At 43.3% G+C, this 21408-nt stretch overlaps 1 protein-coding gene across 4 annotated transcripts; it reads left to right on the plus strand.

Moving 5' to 3' along the window:
* The first annotated feature begins 13388 nt into the window (after positions 1-13388).
* MRPS33 (mitochondrial ribosomal protein S33) lies at positions 13389-20604 on the plus strand. 4 transcript variants are annotated; one of them, XM_048830576.2, is made up of 4 exons: positions 13395-13547; positions 15679-15810; positions 17432-17648; positions 20142-20604. In XM_048830576.2, exons 3-4 carry the CDS (start codon positions 17434-17436, stop codon positions 20245-20247), a joined length of 321 nt encoding a protein of 106 aa, XP_048686533.1. In that variant the 5' UTR covers positions 13395-13547; positions 15679-15810; positions 17432-17433; the 3' UTR covers positions 20248-20604. The 4 variants fall into 4 exon arrangements, with proteins under 4 accessions (XP_048686529.1, XP_048686533.1, XP_048686535.1 ...); XM_048830562.2 differs by having other exon boundaries at positions 13397-13547; positions 17393-17648; XM_048830572.2 differs by lacking the exon at positions 15679-15810 and having other exon boundaries at positions 13389-13547; positions 17393-17648.
* The last annotated feature ends 804 nt before the right edge of the window (positions 20605-21408 follow it).

The raw sequence follows: 21408 nt of genomic DNA on the forward strand, positions 1-21408 counted from the left end.
TAAATGGACACAAATCAGTTGTCAAAAATTATAACATTCATAAACCAGTCGGAGAACACTTCAATCTCTCTGGTCACGCGATTACAGACATGAAAGTTGCGATATTACAACAGAAAAACTTCAAAACCAGACTCCAGCGAGAAACTGTTGAATTGGAATTCATTTGCAAATTGGATACAATTAACTTAGGCTTGAATAGAGACTGGGAGTGGTTAAGTCATTATGCAAGGTAACCTATTTCCCCTTGTTTTTTCCTACCCCCCTCCCCCAGACATTCTTGTTAAACCCTGGATTAGTGCTGGAGATGGCCCACCTTGATTATCATACACATTGTAAGGAGAGTGATCACTTTAGATAAGCTATTACCAACAGGAGAGTGGGTTGGTGGGCGGGGGGGGGGGGTGGGGAGAAAACCTGGATTTGTGCTGGAAATGGCCCAACTTGATTATCATACACATTGTAAGGAGAGTGATCACTTTAGATAAGCTATTACCAGCAGGAGAGTGGGTGGGGCGAGAGAAAACCTTTTGTAGTGGTAAACACCCTTTTTTTCATGGTTTGTGTGTATAAAAAGATCTTCTGTACTTTCCACAGTATGCATCTGATGAAGTGAGCTGTAGCTCATGAAAGCTTAGGCTCAAATAAATTGGTTAGTCTCTAAGGTGCCACAAGTACTCCTTTTCTTTTTGCGAATACAGACTAACGCGGCTGTTACTCTGAAACCAATCTTAAAGAAGAATAGAAGAGTACACAGACTCTTTTGGATGCTATATACAAATGTTTCTCAATATGAATTAGGGGTGTCTCAGGGAAGGGGATTAATACAATGATTTGAAATCATTTTGGATATAAATATGTAATTTGAAGAAATTATTAAAATGAAAATTGAGGGATTTGTTTGTGTAGATTACAATATCTATGAAAGATAGACAAGATAAGGCACTGGTGCACTAAAAACCATGTCTGAAGGAACAGCCCAAAGATTCTATTCAGAGCAAATTCGTTGTGACAAGCTGCCTGTATTACTAGTTAGACCTCACCACAGATGTTATCTTACAGATAATGACAGTCCATTCTCCCTCTGCTTGCAGGACTGTTTCAGTTCTCCTTAGCATCCTTTAGCCACAGCAGCCTAATGCCTTTCAAGAAAATGTCAGTTACAAGGAGAGGCCCTACTGAGGTGCATTCAGGCATTTTGGGGTCAGGGTGGGGGAAGGGCAGGGTTTCTTGGAGAATCAATTGCAATTTGCTTTGCTTCATATTTTAAAATCAAAATGACCTCCACCATATTTTTTCCTCATCTTCCTTCTCTCTTTTTTAAGAAAGAGAGTTCAGTGCCATCTAGTGGGGGAGGGGATCAAACAGCTCAGTACATGTTCCTGTTCACAGATATCTGTGCTGCTAACTCAATTTATTCAGTGGAGAGAGCTAAGCCTTAGTAGTTCCCTTCTTCCTTTGACAATTCTTTGTGCTACTAGCCTGGGCAGCACGTATAATATGCTGGGGAAAGCAGTGCCTCCCCAGACAGCCCCATGTGGCCCCGCCCATGCTCCATCCCGAGGCCCTCCTGCTGCTAGTTGCTATCTCCCAATACAAATCTTCAATCTAGTAACCGGGACGAGTATACTGCCCAGGAGGTTATGCAATTGCACATTCTGCACTCTACTTTTATGCAAAAGAGGCAGAAGACAAGTAAGCAAGCTGATATCAGGGATTTAGTCAAAAAGCAGCATCCAGAGTATGTCATAGGGTCATTACAGATTCAGCCCAATCTCCTACACCTTCTACATCTACAATGATAACTGGTGTTGATAATGGTGACCCTGAGGCATTGCAAGATCCTGAAGTGCCTTCCGAATCATCAAAGATTAAATTATGTACAATATAGTTTTAGCGTTGTGTCTTTTTAGTGATCTGTGTGTATGCCATGCGCTGCCCATAGCGATATGTAGTGTTATAAGATAACCTACTGTATAGAAAACTTTACATGTATATACCTACCTGCTTCAAGAAACCCCAGCCACCCTGCAGTACGGTAATGCTACTGGATTGTTGAGTACTTGTATACTATTTTATACTTTATTCATTTTATTGTATCCTTATTCTTTGAAAATTGGTATTCCATTGGTAAATATAACTCTTAGTTAACCGAAAATTTTTGACTAACTGGCACCCCACCTCCCTCATCCCCACAACATGCTGGACTGCAAAGCTTTTACTGTAGATCAAATTTTGCTCTAGTAAACTCATCTAATCCAGATAAATTCTACTAGTGGTAAAGAAATTACTCCAGATTTTCACCAATGTAGATGAGCAAAATTTGACTGATGTTCCCAGGCGATAGATATATCATATTGCACAAATTAGAAACCTATCTATACACACCCACAGTGTTTCTCTACATCTGTAGATATATTACATAAAAAAACCCCTATGTTAAGGGTTGCAAAATTAAACACCCAAATTAGGAAATGCCGGAATTAATGCTACCTGTGCTACAGTAATTTACCCCCCATGTGTATGTCTGCACATTATGATAGCTTTTAACTACATGATCACATACAATTTTTTTCTACAGGACTCTTGCCTTTTTCAATGAACAGGATAGATGGCACTCACTTAATGAACAGCTATTCACCACTTCTTTTTATCCTTATCATTCGTTGTGTGGTCGTATGCATTGTTTAATGCACTGTCAAAATCCGGCACTGAATACAGAATTATTCATTTCCTCATGGGCTTTTTTGTGGTCCTGTCAGTGTAGTGTCTTAAATTCATTAATGTTTGTAAAGAACTAACATCAACACCCGTATGTTACGCTGAGGTGGTACTATCCCCATTTTACACATTGGGAATTGAGACACAGAGATTAAAGCCAAAATTCTCAAGTGACAACATATTCTGAGTGTTAAGTTTGAGAAGTCTAGGGCTACATTTTTCAGAGTACTAGTATTTTCTATTTTCAGAGCACAGCTTTCATTGACCTCAGTTGCAGTTGTGAGTGCTCAGCACTTCTGCACATCAGACCCCATGTGCCTCAAGCTGGGTGCCAAGAAAATGAGGAACACACAGAGGCCACATATGAAAACGTTGGTTCATGTGACTTGCCCAGCCTCTCACAGGAACTCTGTGGCAGAGGCAGGGATAGAATCCAGTTCTCCAGGGCAGCATTCAATTGTCTTAACCATGCACCATCCTTTCTCTTTCTGCAGTTCTCTGCCACGTTCCCTACACACCTTCCAACTTCAGCAACCAATGAATCAGGGTCCTACAGACAACAGCATGTATGGTGAGAAGGGATTCCTACTCTTAAAGTTGGGTCTAACACACAGCTATTAAAGCCTGTTAGCAACTCCCACTGAATAATTCACACCTTGCTGTAGCGCATCAATATTTGGTTCATATATCTGGTCTTATACTTGGTCTGCATCTGGTGAAAGGTCATTCTCTACCTCCCCATAGATGAGTGGTTGTTCCTGATGGCTACCGTGACACTATTTTTTTTTCCAAAGGGACTCTTGGCCACAGATCATATCAATGATATTTCATGCATTAGTCCACGGAGAAATGGAGCCACAGCCTAAGCTTCACATTTTCTCCTAGGGATGAGCGTATCACATCTGCATCATGCCTATGCCAACTCCAAGCTGCCAATTCAATTTGCTGCTGCTGTTGGCAACAAAAGAAAGGCAAGGTTTTCTTGTTTGTTTTTAAATGTAATTCACAGAGGATCATGGAAAAAATCACAGGAGGGACTGAAAGAAAAGCCAGTTAACAAAACCAAAAACTAGCACCTGGCCAGAAAAGCATGTTCTCTAAAAAGTTCCTTAATTCTGAAGCAGGACTTAGAAGACAGGCCTTGATCCTGTAGCCTGATCAATTATTACAATTATAAAATGTATAGCGGTGCAACAGGCACTTGTCTTGAATACCCGGTTCTTTTTCAGGTGGCTTCTTAGTTAATTATGAAGATGAAATTGGTGAAGCATACACAGATGTTATGAGCTTTACTTAATACGAATAATTGAAATCATAGGAAAAATCAATATACGTAAGTATAAGATGTACACTAAAGTGGTTTCCTGCATTGTTCATACTTAGTTTTTCACTGTGCATACTTATTTTCCTTTCTTTGTTTCTAAGGGTCTCCATAAAGTTGTAAGTGGAGATCACAGGAAGGCACTGGGTCAGGCTTCCCCTCGTGCCCCAACAATAGGTTGCATAACTAAATCTTTTATACACCTCTTCTTATTTCATCCATGCATGTCTGGGACCATATATGATAAGGTTTCGGCCCCTGCCCATGCGTGCTATTCCAGCTAACCATAGTTAAACTTCCGACCATTGGCGCAACCCATTTGTGTTAATGTATCAATTGTTTTGATATGTGAATGCAGTTAGCAGCATGGCTACCTTATTGCAAAAGTACCCCTAAGGTGCAACCATATGTTCGTTTGTAATTTACCTATTTATCATATAGTGTATTTCTAAACTATCACAAGATACATTTTGCTAACACAGAATACTCATGTCAGCTTATGCCAGTGTCATCTTCTTCTGGACCTCTCTAAGCCTTTAATACTAAAAACCTATAGCCAAGCCTATTTTTAAAACATATATTTGGATTTTTCTAGTTGCTGTTGTAGCTTCAATAACATATTATTATTTCTCTATGGATGGTTAGCAAATAGATTATATTTTACCCAAAACCATATGCCCTCCAAGGTCAGTTTGGGGCCACCAGTCAACAATCCTCATGTATCTTTGTTGGCAGTGGAGTCCCAGCTGAGCAGGTTCTTTCAAAAGTGAAAACAATTTCTATAAGAGCAGGTGACATCAAGGATGAAAAACATTCTATTTAGAAACAAGTCTGCTGCTATCTCCTATGCTTCTGTATTTTGCTCCTTTTTCTTTATTAATAAAGGTATTTGCATAAAAATGCACTCTTTGGCTCTTCAAAGTTCATCTATTCCTGCAGCTTTTTTCCCCCACATGAAGTGGTTGTGATATCACAATTGGTTGCTGTGGAAATGATTAGATCACAAAGAGAGAATTATAATTTTAGGTAGGGAATATGCAGCAGGAAGAGATGAACTCTCACGCAAGGAGACCTAGTTTCTATGCAATTGTCATTGCTTCCTTCTCTTTCTCTCACTCTGTATTATTACTAAGGAAAGAAAATATGTATTTCAACAGAATTGCTACCTAGGACGGCTTTCCAAGTGGTGTCAGCAGCTCTACTTCCTAAACCAACAATGAACTGAGATTGCAACAGTGGTTAGTTTCTTAGATACCATAGTTATTGCCCATTGAAAATTGCAATCTGATACATTATAGTTCTAAAGCTGACATGAAAAATGAGGCATTATAATAACCTATAGCAAGGCGTCTCTCTCTTAGATTAGCATTTTCCTACGGCACCTTTCAGACTTTTGAAAGGATGGATCATTTGATTGCCCTGTTCTGTTCATTCCCTTGGAAGCATCTGGCACTGGCCACTGTCAGAAGAGAGAATACTGGACTACTGACCCAGTATGGCCAGTCTTTTGAGATACCCAAGTGTTCTACAATACGTTAGCTACTCATAGTGCAGTGACTGTGAAAGCAAAATCAGCAGTCACCAGGCACAGTGGGGAAATATCTGTTCTCAGTGCCCAGTCTGGATAACTGGGATGGCTACTGGTGTTTTCCGTGGGACCTGAGGGAGGAGATTTTCCCCCGACTCCCCACACCTCCATGTTTATCTTGGTGCTACTACAGCAGCCTCTGTACCCCTCCATATGTTGGGTCAATGTTGGAGATTCTGTGCAACAGCAGATCAACTGTCACTGTGTTACATCCAAACAGTCACAGCACATGGTTGTGTGGGAACCCTTACGGAGCTGAGTTCTACAGGGATGCTGGGTGTGTGCCTAACCCCTCGCTGCAGTCTCTAAAAATTCTGTTTCCTCCATCCTCAACGGCACTGAACCACTACTGCTTCAGGCAGAACCCGCTACACCCATGGAGGAAGAAGCAGGATTTGGAGCTCCACAACAGTTGACCCAGATCTTGGTACTGGGAATCTGTTTTACTGAGAAAACCCCATGTCCTAGTCAATATGCCCTATCCCTGGTTCTCCTTGAAATATTCCAGAGGATCTGCCATAGCAACTCAAAACAAAGGGAGTTCGGTTTGATATCTGCTCAGCAGCAGCAATCCACACCCCACTCCAAATACCACACTGCAGTGTCAGCACTAAAAATAATGAAGCCAAGCCTAGTGTGGGATTGAGCCCAATGCCTTCTGAGTAAGAGGCAAGATGCTGCCAACAGAGCTATACAGACAGCTTTTGTAAGTGTCTAAAGGTTCCAGGAGGGATATTAACTTCTCAGGGGAGTAAATTCTCAGATAGTCTGTGCTATAAAAAAGAAGAGAAAATTATGTAATACAGCAGGGAGAATGGAGAGTTTAATATGTATTGGCAGGTCACCCCTGAGACTGATGATGGCACACTCAAACGGGCTGATGGCACACTCAAATGGGTTTATTACTCAAACGGGCTGATGAACGCTCTCGGACTTTTTGTTTGAGAAGTGGTTATCTTCCTGAGGATTTTATTACTGGAACACCTTTTTTAAAACAGTTTGTCAAACACAGTTAGACATGGACAGATGTTTTTCTTCATTTTGGAAACCCTTGATAGATATGCTTTCAGATGAGCTCTGCAAGGGATGATGGGATAGGAGCTGTGAGAGCTTTTATCAGCACAGAGCCAGATGTCTCCATTATGTCTTTTTCCTTTCAGTGGATTCTGTCATTTTAATTTTTCCTTTCTTTTCCATTGCAATATTTTGTTCTTGTCAAAATGACAGGCTTTTTTGTTGCTGCTACTTTTAAAAAGTTTTGTTACATATAATATAAAATGCTGGTAAAGTAACAATAATACTCTACATAGGTAAAAGCTCCTTTCATCTGCATATGTCAAAGCATTTTACAAGCTTCAATTATGGCTCACCACTTGTAGCCGACAAGGCCATGCGCAGGTGGAAGCAAGACTTCAGGCTACCTGTTAGACCTGGGTCTGGAAATGAGCCAAGGGTCAATACCAGAGGGTCAGAAGCCAAATGCCAGAGGCAGGAGGTAAACCAGAGATGTAAGCCAGAGATGGAGCCAGGGATCAGTTCCTGAGAGACAGAAGCTGTATACCAGAACTAGATGATCAACCCAGAGCCATAAGCCAGAGGCAAAGCTGAAGATCTAAACCAGAAGTCTGAAGCCGGTGGGGAGTAGGGACTGGAACAAAGGCTGGAACAATGCAGGAGCAGGAACTGGAACAAGGGCAAGCACAGCTGAAGACATGGTACACATTGAGCAGCTGCTGATCTGCTGTGGGGGGCCAGGCAGGCTTATCAGCAGGGCTGCTAAACCAGCATCCAATCAGGGGCTGTGGCCACTCTGTCAGTTCCAAAGCAGTGCAGCTGGGCTCATGGGTTACCTAGAAGCAAAGTTAATCAGGAAGCAGGCCAGAAGCTCCTGGACACCAGTCCGTCTGTGAAGTATATTATTATCTCTAGTTTACAGAAGCATAAGTTGTCAAACAGGTTAATTCACTTTCCAAAGGTCACACAGGGAGTCAGTAGCAGAGCTAGAAACAGAATTCAGCAATCCTAATTCTTCTTCAAGTTCTGGTCCCTATGTGAATTCCACACGTGGATACACATACATGCCATGCGCCTGAGTCCAAGCAGTGTCCATTGACCCATACACGCGCAGTATCTTCCCTCATGCTCCTGACCAAGGGCATAAGGGGTGGTGCGGGTCTATGCCTCTCCAGTTTCTTCTTACTTCCACATGGCCTGAGCCGCAATCCTGTCCTCCTTCGCTCTTGCAATCATTAAAAAATTTACTGTAAATATTTGATGTAAATAGCTGTCTTGTAGTTTAGAAATCTTCGAGACTCTTTGTCGCTATAGCAGAAACGTCAAGGGTCCCAGCCATATCCTCATAGAGAATTTTTAACTGCTTCTTGGAATGCATATTTTAATACTATCAAATAGCAAAGCTTCCCCCCCCAGCCCACCGGGGGTGTTACAGCTCACTCCACGTGAGCACAAGCAGTCTCTACAACATCCTTATCAGACATCCTATTGCAGAACACTTGCAAAGCCGCAACGTGGCAATCTGTCCACACATTTATGGCACACTACACCATGACTCAAGCAGCAGCTGCTGATGCAGCAGTAGGAATGGCTAGATTACGGGCAGCTCTGCTACCAGCTTCCTCGCACCCACCTCCACCCCTATCGCTGCTTGCCAATCACCCACGTGTGGAATATACATAGCGACCAGCACGACAACAGGACGAGGTTACTTACTGTAACTGGAGAGTCTTTGAGATGTGTTGTCCCAATCTGTATTCCACTACCCGCTCTCCTTCCCCTCTGGTTCGGAATCCTATTGCATTGCAATAAGAGGAGGAACTAGAGAGGCGTCGACCCACACCATCCCTTATACCATCGGTCAGGAGCATGAGGGAAGATACTGCGCAAGTGCGGGTCAACAGACACTGCTTGGAAAAACTTCCAGACTCAGGCACATGGCGTGCATGCATACCCACATGTGGAATATAGACCTGAAGAATGTCCAGGAACAATAAGTAACCTCCTCTTCCCAGGCCCTTGATCTAACCACAAAGAAACATTCCCTCTCTTAAATTTTAAATATTCCATCTAATGTTAGCCATACATTAGGACATACATTTGAACTATGAATCATTCAGTCTAGATGACATGCATTTGAAGGACTGAGGATTTTCTGTATTCCCCTTTATTTGTCCCCATTCATCTCTCGTCTACCCCATACTGTGCTGATGAACTAATCCATTCAAAATAGACTTGATGCACTTCCCGCACGTAGGGTCAATACCATTTCAAGCATCAGTCAGAGGGAAGCACTAGAGACATGAAGAGTGCTTGCTCTCTTTCCCCAGGAGGTGAGAATGCTGCCGCCACAGCCCCCCTGGCCCCAGAAAGCAATGAGCTTGAGACTCAAACATGCTTTGAAAAAATAATTTAGACTTTTCCTTTAAATTGATGCCAGTCTTAAAATCTCCTACACCACAGTGTTTCTAATGGGGCCAAAGTGGCAGCATTTAATAACAGCTTCCTTGCAGATTTCCTTCTGAAGCACTGACTTCAGTGAGTTATCTTAAAGCCACAATATGTTGCAAACACCCACCCAAAGACTATTGGTCTAATAAAAGATATTACCTCACCCAAAGACTGACATCCTCCTAGTACAACTCATTCACCATAGTGGGATTTGCATTACTAGTTGTTCTTTGGGCTTAGTGTGAATCACTGGAGAAGACAGCCCAGTTCAAGTTCACAAATTAATCACATTAATCATTAACCACAAAAAAAAAAATCAGAAATAATGTATTTTTAAAAAAAAGACAGCACTTGATACTCAATGCAAATTAACACTGTTTCCTAAGGAGTTCTCTACTTGAGTCAAAATACGTCTTCTAACTTCAATATTTAAAATAGAGCAGTCTAAAAGGTGTTCCTTCTACAGCATTAACTACCTGCTATAAGCAAATTGATAGGGTAAGGGATATTTATCCCATCCACAGTGGACTAGGATTTATTACCATGTATTACACATTTCCAAACATAAATAAAAATTAATAAATTAAGACTATCTGTGAGTCACAAACTAACTGGTGCACAGAGCTATTGTACTTACTGGTGGATGTACTACTGCCCTCTAATGGATAGACTGAGACAGGCTCCAGCATGCATATAGTGTCCAGAATCCTACTGTCCAGGCCTCTTTATGTTCAATTTTAAACTAAAATGTACAAAAAATATGAATCAACCAAATAGGTGACTTCATATAATTAATGTTATTGCCCCGTAATCTACACCCAGGGTTCGCCCTGCACTTTTACCATGATGTCTGATTAACCACTCCTTCCTAGACTCTACTCTGCCATTCCTTGTCTTGGTACTTCCTTCATCTCAAGTTCCCACGCCTAGAATATCCACCCTGGTTTTGTACCCCATGTAATGCTCCTTCAAACCCCTCTTCAAGACTCACCTCTTTTGGTCAGCTTAGTACCCTCCTCCTAGACATTGTCCAAGCCAAAATATTACTTTATTAAGAACCAAAAGCCAAGAAAGCTCTAACAAGACATGTTCATAACACTCAGCTTATCTTTCAATCTTTCTTTGTTGCCACCCTCCAATACCTCCCATTCCCCCTCCCTTTGCTCTTCTTTTCCCTCATTGTGTCAGTCTAATTTAGATTATAAACTGCTCAGAGCAATACATCACTTTATTTGCCAGTAAAGCAGTATGCACACCTACAGTACTGCATCTTCTTCAAGTGATGTCTCCAATGTAGAGGCTGTTGACCACCAACTTCCATCTTTTGCAGTCACAACAAAGTTGTAAAACTTCCACTCTTTTTTGGATACCAATCCACCTGATGACATTTCCAATGTAACTGACCCTCTTTCTTTCTCTTCCTGGTTTTCCTGTGATCATGTCTGATAGTATGAGTGCTGAAATGTCCATAAAAAGATGTTAGTCTTTTACCTAGGGTCTCAAGTAATTTTACTCTTTTTAAATTAATCCTTCCCATCATTTCTTCATTCATATGTCTACACACACAGCGCTGCAGTGGCACAACTATACCAATACAGCTATGCTGCTACAGCACGTCTGGTCAAGACACTCCATGCTGGCGGGAGAGAGCTCTCCCATCAACATAAAAAAAACACCCCAGTGAGCCGCAGAAGCTCTCCCACTGACATAGCGCTGTGCACACAAGCGCTTATGTTGGTGTGACTTATGTCACTCAGGAGGGTGGTTTATTCATGCCCCCGAGCGACATAAGTTATGCTGACATAGGCTATCCATATGTAGCACTTCAGCATTCTAGTGCAGATGTGCAGTTTTAAATTTTGACAACACAGAAGTCTTTGGAAGTTGCTGAATATATCTTTTACAAGCTGTATCCCTCTCTTGATTTCTTTATCACATCTCCTGTCTGATGTTGTTAGATCCCTTAAATAGGGGAACCTATTCACTTGTTCCACCACTCAACCACCAAAGTATAGAGGTTGCCTACTTTGTGCATCACTGTTTACTTACTTACTATTGCATAAATAATAAAAATAAAAGACTGATTAAAAACAAGTAGCTCTTCTTTGTGCTCTGAACAGCATCAACCTCAGGAACAGGGTGAAGTGAAAGCCTTGTGAACCCACTCTGTTTCTTCATCCTGTATCTTCTTGTGTTCACCGTCCTGTGCTGGAATGGAGGTCGATAAGGAATATAGAAGAGAATGCCATGGAAACAGGGACACAGAAATGCTTATGTCTTTACCACCACCACTCAAGTCTCCTTCCACCTTGGACAGCAAAGAGCCCCGCTCTGTGACTAGAGGAGCTCATAATAAAGTACCAACCAAGTGATTACCCATGCACTATATCATTAACAATGGTCCCAGATGGTGGGAATCTTCCATTCCAGCCCATTCACCTTAGCAAATGATTAATGGTCTTGGAATTCAACTAGGACCATAGAAACAGGAGCATGATCACTTGTGGATCACTGGGAACAATTCTGTATTTGAATGAGTAGTGTGCTACAGAACTGTAAGGCTGTCAGAACAGTGCTTAGCACTACCATAGGCAATTAATAAAAAGAAAAGGGGTACTAGTGGCACCTTAGAGACTAACCAATTTATTGCTCATGAAAGCTTATGCTCAAATAAATTGGTTAGTCTCTAAGGTGCCACTAGTACTCCTTTTCTTTTTGTGAATACAGACTAACACGGCTGCTACTCTGAAACCTGTAATAGGCAATTAATATTATTGCACTTCTTACCTACTGTAAGTACTACTGTACTTAATATAGGCAAGACCTCAGGAAGAACAAGTTCTGCAGTCAGAAGTACTCTACCAATGATTCCCTCCACTAGTCCCATAAAGTCTAGGAACTAGCAGATCTTAAACTTCTTGATGGGCACTAGAGAGAGAAAGGCAATCTCTCAGACCATTTACAGCTTCACAGATTGTAAACAGTACCTTACTTTCTAGGTGCAATGTAACAGGCACTAAGTGGAAACTTACGTTTGTGCTTTGTTGACTATTGTGACTTTGTTTTCCTGTAAGTTTGTACAGTTCCTAGCTGAATGGGGCTATAATCCTGACAGCTCTTTGCATGCTACCATAATAACTAATATGAATACATATAGTAGTAATGGATAAGAAACTGATGAGAAAACAATTTTTTACTTTACTACAGTATTGGTCTAAGACTAAATAACATTTGGTTGTTGTTTTGTTGACAGAAGGAACAATTGATTTGCAAACAGAAATATACGCCCTGATTCTGTACTTATGTACATGCTTAAATTTATTCCTACAATGGGAACACTCATGTCCACAAATTTAAGCATGTGCATGCTTGCAGGGCAGACGCAACATTGAGATGAAGGGGAAGATCTTTCTAGCAGGACTGCTTCATGATGGAGCCAGTGGCACGATGAACAACGATAGATCAGAACCCAGTAGGTTTGAATCTTGCCTGAGTCATAAGTTACTGCAGCTTTTATAGTGTAGCAGTTCTAACGTTTGCCTAAGGCATTAGATGTCCCTTAGCTTGAAACCAAGCAGGATTATTTTAGGGAATCAGACACCACAGTGATTACGCTACATACAAACTTAAATGGAAATAGAACCTTTACAACAGGCACATTTTTAGGCCAACTAACACTGAAAGGGAAACTGGAAATGGAAAGCACCTGTTAGGCCATCTAGTCTGTGCCTTGCCAGCGTCGGATTGTTCTGTGCCATACATTGTTCTGTGCTCATTCATTATCCCTTTTAATAAGGTGGTTGTTCCAAGCAGGTAATTCACTTATTTAAAATAGTGGCAGAAGATACGCGGCATCTACTGACATTCAGGCATCAGCTTTTAGGGTGGCAGGGAGATGCCCTGGCGCAAAGCTCCCTGCGGGGGGAAGGGCTGCTGAGCAGCGCGCAAAGAGCCCCCTTCTAAATGAATGCCTCGAGGGCGCTGCAGACGGGGCGCGGCATCCGTCCCCTTCGCCCCTGGGGGGCTGACTGAACACCCCCTGCCCGCCGCCCCTCTCCCAGGGAACCCCGTGCCGGGCGCGTGCCCCCTGCCCGCCGCCCCTCTCCCAGGGAACCCCGTGCCGGGCGCGTGCCCCCTCAGACGGTGAGAACCAGCCGCCGCCCGCCCAAGAAGAGAAGGCGATCCAGCAGCAGGCGCGCACGCGCGGGGACGCAGCGCCCCGGCCCCGCCCTCGGCACAGTAACAACCTCCCTACCCTGACGTCACCCGCACAAAGAAGAAGGGCTTCGTGCGGGCGGCGTTCATAGCGCGCATGCGCACGGCTCACTCAGTCCGCTTGCGTTGGGGTGGTTACAGGGAACCGCCGCTCGATGGCTTCCCCGTTGCAGCCCGGAGAGTTGAGCGGGAGGGACGCTTCCGGTGGAGTGGCGGCTGCATGACAGGCAGGGCGGAGAGGTGAGGCCAGAGTGGTGGGGGGGGCGGGTGTCTGTGAGGCCTGGTTAAGGGGAAAGCGGGGAGCCCGGGAGGCTGTGCGCAAGGGGGGGGGGGCGCTACTGCGTGTGTTGGGGGGGAGGGGCTCGTGCGTGTATATATTGCGGGAGGGGTACCGGGGGGGGAGGAGTGGTCGATGGGAGGGGCTTGTGTGTGTGTATATTGTGGGAGGGGGCTCCTGTGTGCTCTGATGTGGGAAGGAGGAGTGCTGCTGTGCAGGGGGCTTCTGTGCCTGTTGGGTGGGGTGGAGGAGAAGCTTGTCTGTGTGGTGTGAGGGATAGCAGCTGTACCTCGCCATAACGAACAGCTTAGTGTAGGGGGTGAATGTATTGGCCCTGAACTGTACCAGGGGTTCCTAGCCATAGAGACGTGTTACGATGTCCCCACCATGGGTACTGCAGGCCTTTGCAATTGATGCTCGCCATGGTATCCATCAGGGTCTTGTAAGTTCTGGATGCGGCAATGAGATGAAATGTTTCACTGTTTAAATTTAAATAAATATAATTTCGTTGACTTTTTAAAAATAAAACTAATGGGAACATTTTTGTTTTAATTTGGTACTGTAACCCAACCCCTTTATTTTTGCTTGTCAAAATCTAAACTGTGCCTCCTACCTAGAATGCTAGTGTCCTTCCTCTTCATGGAAAGCACTTGAAAATAATGTAGGGCCCTTCGAATGGACAGCAATGTAGCAGTAAGAATTAGTTCATTTTATCAGAAGCTGTTGGAAGGAGACAGATGGCTATTGTTGATGGGGATCGCTCTTTTCTGCTTCTGGCCTTCTTTTTGCATTGTTGCCTATCTCTAAACACATTGTCAGCTTAAAAATTTTATTAATAAGGGAGAACTAATCCTGTGGTCTGCAGGTCTTTTTAAAGACCGTACTATGGGGGGGCCAGAGTGGAGGAAGGGGGAGAGGCAATATGGGGGAGGAGTTAATAGGAGCAAAGGAGAGGGAAAGAGTGGCAGTCATGAGGAAAGGAGTGGGAAGGACAGTGAAGGAGTGGGATAAGGTCAGGGCAAACAACCTGTCAGAAAACAGCATTCAGTGTTAAACTGCTAGCAGTCAGTTTGATAACATCACTGTCATGAAGAAGTGTGGCCCAGCCCCTAGCGCTGCTAGCTCACAGGTGGGCGAACTATGGCTAGCGGGCCAGCTCGCCAGCCAATTTAATCCAGCCCTCGAGCTCCCTCTGGGGAGCTGGGTCAGGGGCCGCTCCGCACAGCTCCTGGAAGCAGCGGCATGTCCCTTCTCTGGCTCCTATGCATAAGGGCAGCCTGGGGGCTCCGCACGCTGCCCCCGGAGCTCCCATTGGTCAGGAACTGCGGCCAATGGGAGTTGCAGGGGCAGCATCTGCAGACGGGGCAGGCACAGAACTGCTTGGGGCGGGGGCATCGTGCGGTATCAGTAGTCTTTCACCTACTAGGCTCAGACTTTCCATCTGCTTCTCACAGAAACTCAGGTCACCAAGGAGACCAGTTTGGATAGCTCTTCAGACACTTGTGGGAGTTTTCAACTTTTACTCGTTTCATCTCTGTGGTATTCTTAGATTAGACAGGATTAGCTAAGGACTCCAACCTTGGATTAGGCTATTTAGAAGATCCCAACAGGGACTATTAAATTAAAAGCCCATCACCATTCTGCTGTCTTGCATCATCTAGGAGCTAAGAGTGGTTTCATCTCTCCTGGCACAGTGGAAAAGGGAGACTGAAGAGGGTTGGTTGTGGCACAATAGAATGCATTGGTATCTGTGAAGGTGGTGGCCAATGCAAAATAATAATCAATCCCACACTCCTTTTTAGGTCTGGCCTACAAATGCAGGACTTCAGGATATCTGTTTAGAAAGGGCCAGTGCTGTGATTCAGCATGGCTGTGTGATGTTCTCTAGCTGCTGGAGAACGAGAGCCACTGTAGCACAGGAGAGATTTAAGAACTCTACCATGTGTAGCCCATGGTTGTGATAAACTGAGGTGCTGGACTGCAGCCGTTCCAAAGCTGTTCTCTTCTCACATTAGGACACTGCTTTGCCTTAAAGCCTCTGACACTTTGCTTGACCTCCCATTGTAGTTCTTCTCATATTTTCTTTTGACCCAGAACTCTTCATTATTCTTTGGGTGCTGAATTCACTTCCTCCCCCTGTTTCGTCTCGCTATTGAGCACCAGTCGGAGCAAATCTAAGGAGGCGATTGTGCACCAGCTCATCCGCTATGTAGAAGCCCACGTGGGGTAATATTTACTTCTAGATAATGTTATTAAACAAAATGTTCCCTATTAATTTAGTTAAATCTGCTTGGCTCTGTCCTACAGATTGTCTTCACTGTTCCCTTTATCCATCTCTTCAATATTTTATGCTCATCTTGATTCTGTTGTTGGTTTCTGGATGCAGTTGTGAAATGCTTTTTAAAAGAGAACAAGCACTGTAAACTTTAAAGTCAATCTAGTGCTCATGAAAGAAGGCGGACAGCTCTAGAGATTTAAACCATCACCTATTCACCAGACAAGCATGATATGGGCAGCACAAGGGGTTTGAAGTCATTACAGAGTCATAGGAATCCCGTATGATCTTGTTCACTAACCCTATATGACATAAATTGCTTGCAACTCCACTGCCAGGAATATCCCAAGCAGAGGATTGTACCTCTGTGCCTCATATACAATGTGTCCTCAGGGGAGCTGACTGCAATAACAGAGAAAAGTGGATTTAATCCTCTTCTATGTATGTACTATTCCTATTTCCGTAGGTTTGACAGCTATAAACAGGAGTATCAGAGGGCAGTCTGCTGCTGAAGGCAAGAAAAAGGGTTAATCTTTTCCTTCTCTCCCTCTTTCATTTGTCTCATCTTGTGTAGCTGTTTCCCCATTGATCCCAGCAAGTAGAGTGAAACTAACAAGGATTGTCAGGTTCATTAAGTGGACAGTAGCAGCCTGAAAGCTATTCTGTGGGGAAGAACAAATTTAAATAGAGAGGAAGATGAGGAAAGAAATGGGGAAGGAGAAATGTGAAGAGAGGAAGAGAGCTGAAGAAAAACATCAAAGGGATCATTAGGGGGGAGAGAGAATTGCTCTTGTGGTCTAGCAGTAATGTTTGGAGTATCACTCTGAGAGCATCTTATATTCTAGAGATTCTGTTTGGCTGTCTGAAGGAGCAGAAGTGAGGGACTCTGGAGGGAGTCTCCTTGGTTGGAGGGAAGTTTGCTGACATGTTGGCTCTCTTGGAAAAGAGAAGGCAAAAGTGGAAAATTTGGATTTTCCTTTTCCTTTGCCTCCAAAAGAAATAGTTGGAGGAGGGAGGTGGGGAGGTGCTTTAAACAAAAGGACAGATATGCGAGAAAATGGACAGAAAACAACATCATGGTGGAGGACGTGCGTGAAATCCAAAGAAATGAGGAATGGGAGAAAGAGATGGAGGTATGAATCCATCAATGGGAACTGGGTGCCTAAAAATCTTTTGAGGATCTTGGCCTGAGTCTTCATGCCATTTAATCCCTGGCTTCTCTGCAGAAACTACCAAATTAAGTGATGTCTCTATATGGAGAACTGTGTACGGTATTAGGAATTAGACTAATTTTACATAGAGCTGGGATGACAAACCTCAGATGTGCTAAAAGTGATACCTAATGTGTTTTACGGTTATGCCAATGACATTGGCATTAGCTGTGTTGCAGTGAGAAATGCAGCCTCAAGCATGATGCCCTCATCCTGTGTGAATTACAAGTGTGATTTGAGGGTGGAAGAAGGATCATACTGGCAAATGCTTGGGATCCTGGAACATCTCAAAGAGCTGCAGTTTTTCCTCTTCCTTCTGTAGGGAAGTGTGTATATGTGTGCGTGTCCATTCTTTGCCCAGAGATGTCTGCTCTTTCCAATTATGCCTTGCGGATGGCCCGCCTGAGTGCCCGGATATTTGGAGAAGTTGTCAGGCCAACAGACAATAAGTCCATGAAAGTAGTGAAGCTGTTCAGCGAGCAGCCCCTCGCCAAACAGAAGGAGGTCTACGATTGGTATCCCCCTCACAACACCTACTTCGCCCTCATGAAGAAACTCCGCTTCTTTGGCCTTTACAGGTGATCCATGTGTGTAATGTGGGGGTTGGGGGAATGGACTGAATGAGTTGTGGATTCTACTAGGGTTGTGTTAAAGCAGCAGCAGCACTATTAAAATGGTGCAGATCAGAAGACAGACAGTCCGAATAGAAGAAGCACTTTTTTGCTGTGCTTGGTGTGGGAAGAATAGAGTAAAATGTGAGCTGGTTGTTCGATAGTTTTTCCTATTTGGATGCACTGAACCTCTTTTGTGGGCAAGAGTTCATAGACCAATGGGTGTAGTTAAGCAATCACGTGTCAATGTGGGACATGCTTTTTCTATCTCAGCAGTTCTCAAACCATGGGTTGGGACTCCAAAGTGGATCACGACCCTGTTTTAATGGGGTTGCCAGGGCTGACATTAGACTTGCTGGGGCGGCCTGGGCCCAAAACTGAAACCTGAGCACAGGTTTCACCCTGGGCTTTTGGCTTTGCCCCCCCCCCCCCCCCCAAGAGGCTGCGGGGCTCAGGTGGGCTCAGGCTTTGTCGTAGTCTCCCTTCCCCCTGGTTTGTGTGATAATTTTTGTTATCAAAAGGGGGTCGTGGTGCAAGAAAAGTTTGAGAACCCTTGTTCTAGCTGTTTGGGGCAGGGGCCTTATCCATTAAGAAGACAGTGCTTTGCAAATCTGATGAATGATGAGTGTGATGTCTGTCTGCAGAACAGAAGCTAAAACAACAATTATGCGGTGTGCTGTTCTTTCAAGGAGCTGCAAAAGATTTATAGCATGTTAACACACCAACTGCTAAAATACTCTTACCCTGGCTACTTCAGCACCTACCTTGAAATTTGGTGGTGATTGATTTTTCTTTGGGTTTTAAAAAACTAGGTCATCTTCAAACCATCCAAAATGAAGGAAAATTGTTTTCCAAATATAGGTGGACACAACTGACTAGAAACATTTATATTCAAGCTTCTAAATGAGTATTACAATTTTGAATAAGAAAACACTGAACCGATTTACCTGTAGATATTCTTTGAGGCAGTTAAATACAGCCCTTTCTCTGGCCAAATGGCATGGAATTTATAGGAGTTTCTTTAGTAGGTAGAATTTGTTTCTATTTCTAGTATGGTATAGTGAGCATTGCCTGCACTATTGTAAGAACAACACTTCCTAGAGTAACTTCCTCTTGGCACAAAACGCCAAACTATAAACTGTGCTCGCTGAAGTGTCTTGTTTCTTGTGTATGCTCAGAGGGGCCTGCAGTGGCTCAGGCATGCTATTCAGAAACAAATGTTGTGGCAGGCAGTAGACGTTAAGACACAGGTCTAGAGATCAAGTGGGCCTGGGAATAATTCATCAGCTTTTCTGGAAGTATTAAAAATAGCAGGGAAGCAGCCTCAGACCAGCTTGAGGTGCTACTACCCATTTTCCCACGCTTTGCACTGCTAAGTTACATTTGGGTGGCAGATGGAGTGGAATTTATTTAAAGGGTTCTCCAGGATGTCCTATCCTGTCCTTCCCCACTCCTGTTCACTTTTTTACTGCTTTTTTACGGCACCTAGCGCCGGTGGGTCCTGCTTCATGACTAGGGCTCCTAGGCACTGTGATAATACAAATAAATAATAAAGATCCCACTGGTGGATATAGATTCCTCCAGAACCCATCAGTGGAATCAATTGAGAGCAATGACAGGTATAACTGCAGCCTGCCCTGCCTCTCTTCTCAGGAGCTAATGACCCAAACTTGAGTCTCTGCATGGCATTACAACACAAGACGAGACTTCTGATTGGAAGGGGGGACATTCTGATTTTTGTCTCTTGTTGATTTTGTATTTTACTTCCCATTTGAGCACAATGGATCAATAAATATACTGAATGAAATATATATCATTTGTTACTGATGAAGGCAATGTTGTTAATTTCATAAGTACCAAAGAAAATATTTCAAATTATTCCGTGAGTGTTTGCAATGTTATTGCTAACAGTAAATGTAATGAGATTCAATATCTGCTTCATTCTCTAACACATCTGGACAACCATCAGACTTGCCTGGGAATAGGTATGGGTGGGGGGGTTGGAGAACATTGGATAAACAACAAAACTGCAAGCCAGGAAATTTGAATCCTGTTTCTCATTCTTCCACAGACTTGGTATGACTGAGCAAGTCCCTTCACTTCTAAGTCTTGGTTTCCCCCACCTTTTAAAATAGAATAACACTACCTCACATGTTGGTGATAGGCTTCATTCCTTAATTTCTGTTAAGTACTTTGAGATTCTTGAATGGATGGTGCTGCTGTAATGCAAAATAACATGTTATTGTTTTGTTTTCCTCTTGATGTAAAACACACTAGGATAGTGTACACATTGTATAATATTTAGTTTAGTTCTCATCTTGTTTAATGTACATCTCTCCATTCTTCGAGGTGGGAATCTACCATTCTGAGTGGGAAGTATTGGCTGCCAGAACCCACTGCACTCTTGTTCTTTTGGAAGAAGTTAAATTTAACCCTCTTCCCTCTCTTTCCTCCATCCAGAGATGAACATCAAGATTTTAAGGAAGAGATGAGACGGCTGAAAAAGCTCCGTGGTAAAGGAAAACCCAAGAAAGGAGAAGGAAAGAGAGCTACCAAGAAGAAATAGAGCTACTTTGGAAATGCAACAGACTACTTTGGAAATGTCAGAGTAAAAGCAACCCTATCCCTTTCTTCCCAGCCAGAGGTGGCTTTGCATGCAGCTGAGTTCCTGGCTGCAGTGGGGAAGGGGTGTAAGCAGTCTGTCAGATATTAAACTCTGAATTGAACTCTGTTTTTACTAGGCCTCTTTGAGCACTCAGATTTTTGGGGGATGATTTTTTTTTCCACCAGTGACTGTATGTATGGGAATCATTCAGTATGTTCCAGCACCCATGATGATGATTATTTGGGTTTCAATTGCTATTGGAGCCCTTTTCTACCTGAGTCAGCAATAAAAAAACAGTCTACATTTTTGGTATTCTCATCTGCTGCTTTCAGTCCTTATTTCTTTGGCTTTTCACTTTCGCCAAAATACTACATGTTCTATCTTCTTTCATTCATTAAGTATGTTTTACCTCTTTGTATTGATCCCAGTGCTGTTTGGTTCAGACTCAGTAAGAATGATGCCTTCTGCTACTGTGTAGCCTGGAACATCAATTTATAATGCATGCAGCTTTACCCACCCTATCCTTTACCTTGGTGGTTGCTTTTATTTAATGCTAGAAACAGTTCATTTGCATTATGCACTGGAGGGCACTTCCTAGTCTCCTCCTTGTCCACAGCACTCTCATTGTACTGTGTGTAATTAGATCTACAGATGATAGAAGTTGTGGTGTGAGGATTCTAAATTGCTTCCAAGTTCTAGTCCCCACCAAATGAATTACTGTTAAATACGTATTACTCCAAAAGGAGATCAGACAAGGATGTTTGTTTGTCTGTAAGGACATGATGTATTATTCCAGAAGGAAATTAACTCAAGTTCATTGATATTGGGGGTACCTTTATATCTAGGCTCCTGCAGCGTTATCCATATTCACAGCTATGTGTCTCCTTACCCTTCTTTTGTCTGTCTTCCTGTCTATTCATTCCCTTTACGTGGGTGCAGCAGCAGAAAATACATCCACATCTGTTCCTCCTGCTCCCTGTGTTTTAGGTGTACCTTTCTGGCCCTTTTCCCACTTTAATGCTGATGCCTTCTCTTCCAAGCCTATAGGCACAGCTCTTTCCCCACTTGCACAATGTACTGCTAACAGTACTCCCTTGGCTGCCTTCCTGGATGTGGCAAGTG

This window comes from Caretta caretta, chromosome 1 (genome assembly GCF_965140235.1).
Source record: "Caretta caretta isolate rCarCar2 chromosome 1, rCarCar1.hap1, whole genome shotgun sequence".
Taxonomy (NCBI): Eukaryota; Metazoa; Chordata; order Testudines; family Cheloniidae; genus Caretta; species Caretta caretta.

What these genes read in the sequence shown, in the direction of transcription:
- MRPS33 (XM_048830572.2), top strand. Translation starts at nt 17,434, where the DNA reads ATGTCTGCTCTTTCCAATTATGCCTTGCGGATGGCCCGCCTGAGTGCC. An exon ending in CGCTTCTTTGGCCTTTACAG is followed by an intron (nt 17,649 to 20,141) that starts GTGATCCATGTG and finishes TCCTCCATCCAG; the next exon opens with AGATGAACATCAAGATTTTA.